The 9,992-nt window shown below is 46.3% G+C and overlaps 1 protein-coding gene across 1 annotated transcript in view; it reads right to left on the bottom strand.

The window, feature by feature from the left end:
* syne2b (spectrin repeat containing, nuclear envelope 2b) overlaps window positions 1–9,992 on the bottom strand; it is a 141,610-nt gene that overhangs the window by 35,350 nt on the left and 96,268 nt on the right. The window contains 7 exon segments of the mRNA XM_060052824.1: window positions 436–558; window positions 1,094–1,223; window positions 2,035–2,150; window positions 3,452–3,556; window positions 4,433–4,678; window positions 7,547–7,747; window positions 9,011–9,433. Of these exon segments, the coding sequence (XP_059908807.1) occupies window positions 436–558; window positions 1,094–1,223; window positions 2,035–2,150; window positions 3,452–3,556; window positions 4,433–4,678; window positions 7,547–7,747; window positions 9,011–9,433 (1,344 nt within the window).

The following is a 9,992-nucleotide window of genomic DNA, read 5'->3' as shown; positions in this document are numbered from 1 at the left end:
TTAAATCAAGTAAGTCGGTAATGTTATATACATCTCGAAGGTATCTGTTATTCTTAGATTTCGTTTTGACCATTAAACTGTTTAATATCTTTGCTTTGTTTTGTTTTTTGTTGTTTCCCTTGTTAAGCATTTTTTACTTGCTTTATTTATAAAGCCCTTTGGGTGCAACATGCCAAGAGAAAGATTGTATAAAATAAGTTTGATGAATAATTCTCATATGTCTTTCTCACTACTTATCTGTCTTACTACCTGTCTGTCTGACTACCCGTGTGTCTGACTACCTGTCTGTCTGACTACTACTCATGACTACCTGTCTGTCTGAATACCTGTCTGTCTGACTAGTATTCCTGACTACCTGTCCGTCGGACTACCTGTCTGTCTGACTACCTGTCTGTCTGACTACCTGTCTATCTGACTACCTGTCTGTCTGACTACCTGTCTCACAGCAGCGGAGGCGCCCAGGGCTTGAAGACGGGCTGAGAGGTCCTGGAGGTCCTTTAGCAACTGGGGGGCCCTCACACCGCCTCCTGCCACCACCCTGAGGGAAGAGTCTGCCTCCTGGTGGACAGGAGGAGAAGGACCGTCAAATAGAGACAGACAGAGGGACAGACAGACAGACAGACAGATAGAGACAGAAGGTCCGTAGTGAAGAGAGAGAAAGAGCGAGAGAGACAGAGAGAGAGAGAGAGAGAGAGAGGGAGGGAGAGAGAGAGAGAGAGAGAGAGAGAGAGAGAGAGAGAGAGAAAGGGAGAGAGAGAGGGAGAGAGAGAGAGAGAGAGAGAGAGAGAGAGAGAGAGAGAGAGAGAGAGAGAGAGAGAGAGAGAGAGAGAGAGAGAGAGGAGAGGGAGGAGAGAGAGAGAGAGAGAGAGAGAGAGAGAGAGAGAGAGAAAGGGAGAGAGAGAGGGAGAGAGAGAGAGAGAGAGAGAGAGAGAGAGAGAGGGAGAGAGAGAGAGAGAGAGAGAGAGAGAGAGAGAGAGAGAGGGAGAGAGGGAGAGAGAGTGCTCCTGAGGGGGTGATGAACCTGGGGGTGATGAACAGAGGGAGCAGAGGGAGGAGAACAGGACATGTAGGAGAGAATGAGGAGGCTCTGTACCTCCTCAGGGCGTCGGAACACCTCCTCCTCCAGCGCCAGGAGTTGAGTCTGGAGGAGGTCCCAGCTCTTCCTCCCCACCTCCTCCTCCTCCTCCTCCATCCCGACTACAGCAGACTGGACGGAGGTTCTCCTACAGGAGGTAGGAAGCACAGTCCATCTATTCTTTTGATCGCCTTTTTTTCTTTCTCACTTTCTTTCTCTCTCTATCAATCTTCACTCCTTTCTCTCTCTCGTTTTCTCCTTCCCTTCTCTCCCTTTCCCTTCCTCCCGTCACGAGCCCTAAGCCATGTAGTCCCACAATAAGAATGGAAGAACGCAAGGGTTGAGCGGAGAGTACATACGACAGACCAAATGCTGATTGTAAAGCTGATCTTTAGGTAATATCTAAGGTAATAAACTTGATTGTTATCGTTTCCTTTACATTTAGGGCATTTAGCAGACGCTTTTATCCAAAGCGACTTCAGTCAATAGACACAACGACACACCGACGGCAGAGTCAACCATGCAAGGCGACAGCCAGCTCGTCAGAAGCAGTTAGGGTTAAGTGTCTTGCTCAGGGACACATCAACACTCAGCTAGGAGGAGCTGGGGATCGAACGAGCAACCTTTCGGTTACAAGACAACTGCTCTACCTCCTCAGCTAAGCCGACCCGACCATTAGAGTCTAATGTTGTATGTGGAGCTCCACTCTCCTCAACTGCTCCCAATACTAAGGGATCAATGTCCGTCAGTATGTAGTTTGTGGACAACATAACATAATAGTGCATTGTAATCCAGGTATTTTACAAAATATCTCATCACAAAGACCAAAGTGCTATGTTGCTAGTGTTGACAAATTATAGTTGTAACAAATGTGTTAGCGAAGCCGGGAGACGGTTATGACGATCACCCGGACCGACATTGTCAGATTAACATCACACAAGAGCAGCATCTCCCGTTACCGTGGCAACGGCAAGCTGGGTTCCTCTGGGTCCTGGCCGTGGAGGCGTCCTCTGCTGTGTTGCCTAGCGATGGCTCGGGTCAGTCCCCTCTGCTCACTCAGCTCCTGTTCCAGCTCCTGGAAGAACCGCCCCCAGAAAAACACACCCATCAACACACTCACGCAGTCCCTGAATTCCTCTATGTGAACTCGATGTGAACTCCATCTGGTCTGTACGTGAGCTCTATGTGAACTCTTTCTGGACTCTGTGCACTCTATTTGAACTCTTTCTGGACTGAATGTGTTGAACCCTATATTAACTCATTGTGCACTCTCCTTGACTTCTATGTGAACTCCATCTCAACTGTGTGGGAACTCTATGTGAACTTTATTTGGACTCTATGTGAGCTCCGTGTGAACTCTTTCTGGACTCTATCTGGACTCTGTGAACTCTATTTGAACTCTTTCTGGACTGAATGTGTTGAACCCTATATTAACTCATTGTGCACTCTCCTTGACTTCTATGTGAACTCCATCTCAACTGTGTGGGAACTCTATGTGAACTTTATTTGGACTCTATGTGAACTCTATGTGAGCTCTGTGTGAACTATTTCTGGACTCTATCTGGACTCTGTGAACTCTATTTGAACTCTTTCTGGACTGAATGTGTTGAACCCTATATTAACTCATTGTGCACTCTCCTTGACTTCTATGTGAACTCCATCTCAACTGTGTGGGAACTCTATGTGAACTTTATTTGGACTCTATATGAACTCTATGTGAGCTCTGTGTGAACTATTTCTGGACTCTATCTGGACTCTGTGAACTCTATTTGAACTCTTTCTGGACTGAATGTGTTGAACCCTATATTAACTCATTGTGCACTCTCCTTGACTTCTATGTGAACTCCATCTCAACTGTGTGGGAACTCTATGTGAACTTTATTTGGACTCTATGTGAACTCTATGTGATCTCTGTGTGAACTCTTTCTGGACTCTATCTGCACTCTGTGAACTCTTTGAACTCTCTGTGAGCTGTTGGGACAGGGTTCAGCATTGATCGGTGTAACACAGGAAGCTCCTCAGGTCCTTCCTTCAGATGTTAAATGAAGGCCAGCTTACCGAGTGTCTACGCTTTCACCCGATAACATACAACCCATATCCTGTTTGTGGTAAATGTGCATCAAGCGTGCCGCTTCACTTTCTATTTAAATGATGGGGAAGTAAAATAATTCATTTTAAAAAGATGCAGAAGATGCAAGTCTATTTTAGAAGTACAGAAAATTCCTTATAAAACAGAACAAAACACAAGTCGGAAAATACCCAAACCAATCAATTCCCCTCCAGATCAAGAAGGTGCTCGTTGATAAAACACGAGGTCCGGAGGCATTGCGTTATTTACCTGAAACAAAAGTCTTGTTTCCCCTGTCAGGAGCGTACCTTCTGCTGCTGAACGCTGCTCTGACGCAGCAGCTTGTTCTTCGGAGAGGAGAACATCTCCTGTACGCTGGCACTGCGCTGCAACCTGGCCAGCCCACGCCCTCCCTGGGAAAAGGTGGTGGGAAAGGGTGTTCTTAAGTGATGAGCGCATCAAGACCTACAGTGAGCCACATTTAGTCAGAAGAACGACCGTGTTGAACCGATTAAAGTACCCATTTGGACAAAACTAAAAACGTATTTTGACAAACATGAACACAACGTGGTTGCAGGGACGTCACTAGGACTTAGAGGCTGGGGGGGCTTAGCCCCTAGCAGTGCCCGAAATGCATGCAAAATTTTTTCATCACATCTTTAAAGTGGTTCTTTAATTCATATTACAGTAGAGAGTACAGCAGGGCATCTATCAGGGCCTGTTTTCTCTTACTCTGCCTGACGCCGACCCTTCAGAAAATGTAACGTTAAATGACCCCTCACCCCTAGCCCCTCCCGCCAGCGCTCTCGGAAACTATTTTAATCCAAAAGACAACTTCTAATTCTATTAGTATTTATTTCAACTCATACTCTGGCTTATTATGTTAAGTGTAGGCATGTTACGATTTCCTTGACAAAAAAATAAAAATATATATTTTTTGTAAAAAAAAATAATATATATTTTTTTTTGTAGGGGGGGCTTTTGAACATCTTGGGGGGGCTTAGCCCCCCCAAAAATAGGCCTAACGACGTCCCTGCATGGTTGCGTATCTTCTCGTCTAGCTGAGGGTTCACTAGAAGCACCCTGGAACATAGAAACCAATGGAGTGGAATTTGAAGTGTGACACACAGCATTTCTTATTCCACATAGAGTAAGATAGGCTCTGCTATTGTACATTACATAGTTCGTAGTGTATTACCGGGTCTCGTACAGACTAGGCTATCGTAGTTTACTTTAGCAATGCCAATAGAGCCTGTATAGTGCACTATATAGTTAGGAGAGTAGTTTACCATGTCTTGGAGAGCAGGGGTTATCCTCTCCTCCCCCTGGCGGTCCCCCAGGAGGTGCTGGAAGGACACCAGGTTGGTCTTGAGAAGCTCCAGTTTTGAGGCCAGCAGCTCAGCTGACTCCTGGTCAGAACCTGCAGAGACCACACCCCCCTGGACTCCCTGGTCCTGTTTCAGGTTCAGGTTCTGGGGTCCCGAGCTAGAATCTGACATGCTGGTCACCTTCTGTTCTATCTCCTGCAACATCTCCTGTCAAGCAAACACACCTTTACTGTTAGGAACACACCTGCTCTCTCAGAAACACACCTGTATCTTCAGAAACACACCTGTACCTTCAGAAAAACACCTGTACTGTCAGAAATACCCCTGTACCTTCAGAAACACACCTGTACTGTCAGAAACACATCTGTACCGTCAGAAACACATCTGTACTGTCAGAAACACATCTGTACTGTCAAAAACACACATGTACTGTCAGAAACACTCCTGTACTGCCAGAAACACACCTGTACTGTCAGAAACACATCTGTACCATCAGAAACACACCTGTGCTGTCAAAAACACACATGTACTGTCAGAAACACACCTGTACTGCCAGAAACACACCTGTACTGTCAGAAACACATCCGTACCGTCAGAAAAACACCTGTACTGTCAGAAACACACCTGTACTGTCAGAAACACACCTGTACGGTCAGAAACACACCTGTACTGTCAGAAACACATCTGTATTGTCAGAAACACACCTGTACTGGCAGAAACACATCTGTACCGTCAGAAACACACCTGTACTGTCAGAAACACATCTGTACGGACCGAAACACACCTGTTCTATCAGAAACACAGTTAGGAACACACCTGATCCTTCAGAAACACACCTTTACCACCCGAAACACGACTTTATTTTAAGAACACACCTGTATTTTTAGGGAAAATATATTTTGTAGGCATAATAGAGCCAACCTCTATCTGTTCCTTACCGAGATGGACCTGAATTTATTTTAAATCGCTTTGGATTAAAGTGAATAACAAATGACTAAAAAGTGAATAGTAGTATGATTATTCACATGTCTGTATACAGGGAACTACCCCTTTATAAACCCTCCTAAAACTTGAGAGGCCATTTTTCTGAGAACTACTATTACACCTGAAGGGTTAGCAGAATGAGGTCAGGAAGGCAGCCGCCATTTTACAAAGCCAGCGGGCCAGGTTACAGTTGAACAGGTCAGTTGCGATCAGAGGCAATACATTTTCGTTATCTTCTGGTTTCTTTGTTTCCTTTGTTTTTTTTCTCTCGGCAGAGAGTAAACTCATTCATCTCTTGCGTGCTACAGGAGCTCAGCTGTGTCCTAAAACTTTAATGGGTCCTGGAATCAGGTTTCCAGGTCAGCTGTATGAATGGACGCTGGCTTAAGAAAGCCTGACTAATACCAGACAGAAAATATGGAAACTCCCTTTTTACTTGTGATGAGATTAACAATCCGCTCATTGTCCGCTAACCACTAGCATGCTCATTTTGCTAATGCTAGCAGCCAAGTAGCCTATGCTCGACCTACCTAGGTTTCTAAAAGAAAGCTCTTTACTCATATATTTCTTATTAAAACAATAGCTATTTGAAAGAAAAGTTAATGGTCTCATGTCCTTAATGACAGCTGAGACAGACCACAACCTCCGCCCGTGAAATGTGAAAGACACGCCTCGAAAATCTATATGTGCTCAAAGGAACATCACTTATTTGCAGAATAGAAGCAGGCATGTGTGACGGCATGTATCGTTATTTAATGGCAGTTACTATGGAGTTAGAATCATGCCAAAACCCCGCACACACACAAAACGTGTTTTGCTCACGCACAACGATTCACACACACACAAAACGTGTTTTACTCACGCACAATGATTCACACACACGCTCAGTGTGGTTTGCAAATACAAAAAATCATTCACAAACTAATGCATTTTGCTTCAAAAACAAATACAGTATGTTTTACACATAGTACAAACTAAAATCTTTCAAGTACAAACTAAAATCTTTCAAGTACAAAAAACAATCCTTCAAGTACACAAAACAATTCTACAAGTACAGAACACTGAAAGCTGCGTGTGATTCGGAAGGCATTTACGCGTGGATCAGCAAGGCGGAAAATTAGTGCCAAAAGTCACGTGACAAACAAATGTCCTGTGATTCACACTACACAACAGCAGGTGGCGCTGTTCCGGCCAAACCGCACGGATTCCGTACGGTTTCCGTGAGCAAAACACGTTTTGCGTGTGTGCGGGGTTTTGGCATGATTCTAACTCCATAAGTTGCAGCTAGTAAAACAGTCGGACACCTGAGAGCTGGAAAGCATGTGATAAGAACACCTTAAATGTTATCATCAAGGTCATAAACTCATCCGTCAACCTAATGCTTTCTCTTTCAGCCAACGCCTCAGTGGCCCCGCCCTGAGAGTACAGGCTAGGAAGCCTATTGGTTGGCATGGACTACTTCATGCTGCCCATTGGTTGGCACTGACGACTGCTGGCTGCCCAGTGGTTGGCACTGAATACTTGTGGCTGCCCATCGGTTGGCAGACTACTGCTGGCTGCCCATTTGTTGGCACTGACTACTTGAGGCTGCCCAATTTTTGGCACTGCCATGTATTGGCTGGCTGCCCAATGGTTCAACAATAGAGAAAGTGTCCTGGTCATATCCTGTTAGAAATGCAGTTGTTAAAAAGCGTGCAACTTCACTGCCCTTCACTGCATTTAGTCTCTCACGTACATGTGCTACCTGTCCAGGTATAGTACCTACTCAGGTGTGTTACCTGTCCAGGTATAGCTCCTACTCAGGTGTGTTACCTGTCCAGGTATAGCTCCTACTCAGGTGTGTTACCTGTCCAGGTATAGTTCCTACACAGGTGTGTTACCTGTCCAGGTATACTACCTACTCAGGTACCTGTCTAGGTATAGTTCCTACTCAGGTGTGTTACCTGTCCAGTTATAGTTCCTACTCAGGTGTGTCACCTGTCCAGGTATATTACCTACTCAGGTATGTTTCCTGTCCAGGTGTGTTTGTGTTTGCATATGAAGTATGTGTGTTGTGCATATATAGCGTGTGCGGGTGTGCGTGCCGCTTACCTGACAGGTGAGCAGCTGCTGCTTCACGTTAGTCTCCATGGCGATTGAGGTGCCTGTGTGGGTTTCCGCGGCGACGCTGTGCAGGGGTCCAAGGCTGCGCTGGGCTCCGTGGAGCCAGTCCTCCAGCTGTCTGGTCCTCTCTCCCACCGCATGGATCCACGCCGGGCTGCTGGGGCCTGGCCCGGACCCTGCCACAGGGCCCTGGGACACACACACACACACACACACACACACACACACACACCTGAGTCCCGGAGGAGTTGTGAGGAGTCAGTTGTCTGCTCTCAGCCCTCTTGACCTACTAATGAAGATCTGCACACACACCCACACACACTCACAGACGCAGACACACACACACACACACTGCGTAACCAGACACACACAAACTCACACTCTCAAATTCCTTGAGTTAACACGCTGGTTTCCTCTCTGCGTCCTCTCTCCAATATCTCTCTCTCTCTCTCTCTCTCTCTCTCTCTCTCTCTCTCTCTCTCTCTCCCTCCCTCTCTCTCTCTGCCCTTCCTCCTCTCAGTCTCGTTCCCCACGTCTGCCATTTGTTTTGTTTTGATACCTCGCTCCACCCACATGTCATGCAAACCACTTCCTGGTACAGCAGCGACTCAGTGTGAGAGAAAGAGAGGGAGAGGGGGAGGGAGAGAGAGGAAAATAGTTAGAGTCCTCAGGTTGCAGAGGCGGAGCTAGATCATATGACTCCTACTACTAGAGTCCCTCATTATTTACTTTACTGTCTCTCTGTTTGTCTGTCTGTATCTACCTGTATGTCCATATACCTGTCTGTAGGTCTGTCTATCTACCTGTATGTCCATGTACCTATCTATACCTGTCTGTCCATCTACCTGTCTGTCTGTCCATTTACCTGTCTCTATCTGTCTGTCTGTCTCTCTGGCCTCCTAGTGAGTGTGTGTGTACCAGGAGTTGAACACCTTAGGTCAACACAGTAACGCTACCCCTCTAGATCAGCTAAGCCATCACACCTGTAGGTCAGAGGTGGGGCGGGGCACGGACTCACCTTTACCTGTCCGCAAGTGAACTACTGTGCCCTACCTGCTAGGCTCCTTAAATGCTTGGCTAAAAGAACGCTGGTTTTGTTTCCCCACCACGACCTATAGAGGCCTTTCACTCATATAAATCTATTATTCATGTGTATCACTCCTTAGTCATTTAGGAAACGCTTTAATCCAAAGCGACTTACTTGTTATATATTATATACTTATTATATAGTACTACTTATCGAGGAGCAGGCAGGGGTTAGGGTGCATTTTGCTCTGGGAGGTTCACAGGTAGACTGTGGACACATGGGATCGAACCCAGAACCTTCTTGACTGGGAGTCGACCCCCCCAGAGTATGTGGACAGGGACCAGGGACCAGTGTGGGATTCGACCAGAGGAGGGGTGGACCCGGGGGTCTACCCCAGGGGACCAGACCCTGCTCAGAATGCTCACCAGGGCAGCATGCAGGCCGCCCTTGTCCTTCCGGGGGGGGTCTTGGGAGGCGACCCGGTCTGGACCTCGGACCGCAGCGGGTGCCGTGGCCGCCTCCTCCGTGCGTGTGCCCCTGTCTTGAGAGTGTGTGTCAGGTGTGTGTGCATCAATTGTTTCTGTGCCAGGTGTGTGTGCTGTGTGTCGGTCGGGTGTGCGTGGTGTGTGTCCGACAGGTGTGTGTGCTGTGTGTCCGTCAGGTGTGTGCGGTGTCCGTCGGGTGTGTCTGTCGGGTGTGTGCATTGTTTGTCCATCAATTGTGTGCGTTGTGCGTCCTTCAGGTGATTGTGGTGTTTGTGTGTCGTGTGTGTGTGGCGTCTGCGTTGTGTGTGTGTCAGGTGTGTGTGTCTCCAGTCTCTCGGGCCCCCCGTGTCCCACCAAGCGCTCCTGACACAGAGAGACAGACGAGGAGGGGTCACTGGGAGGGGTGCAAATCAAACACACACAAGTCTAGGAAGAGCTCGCTGTCTACGGCAGTCATGTGTACTGGGAATGTGGACTAGTAATGTGCACTAGTAATGGGTACAGTACTAGTTAAGTGTACTAGTTATGTGTACTAGTAATGTGTGCTAGTAATGTGTACAGTACTAGTAATCTGTACTAGCAATGTGTACTGTAATGTGTACTAGTAATGTGCAATAGTAACGTTTACTAGTAATGTGTACAAGCATTGTGTAGTAGTAATGTGTACTAGTAATCTATACTAGTAATCTGTACTAATAATGTTTACTAGTAATGTGTACTAGTAATGTGTAATAGTAATCTGTGCTAGCAATCTGTACTAGTTATGTGTACTAGTAATATGTACGAGTAAACTACTAGTAATCTGTACTAGTAATGCGTAGTAGTAATCTACTAGTAATCTGAGCTATTAATGTGTACTAGAAATCTGTACTAGTAATGTGTACTAGAAATCTGTACTAATAATGTGTACTAGTAATATATA

Source organism: Gadus macrocephalus, chromosome 5 (assembly GCF_031168955.1).
Source record: "Gadus macrocephalus chromosome 5, ASM3116895v1".
Taxonomy (NCBI): Eukaryota; Metazoa; Chordata; class Actinopteri; order Gadiformes; family Gadidae; genus Gadus; species Gadus macrocephalus.
Note: the sequence above shows the minus strand (reverse complement) of the source record. Positions and strands in the feature narration are given on the sequence as shown.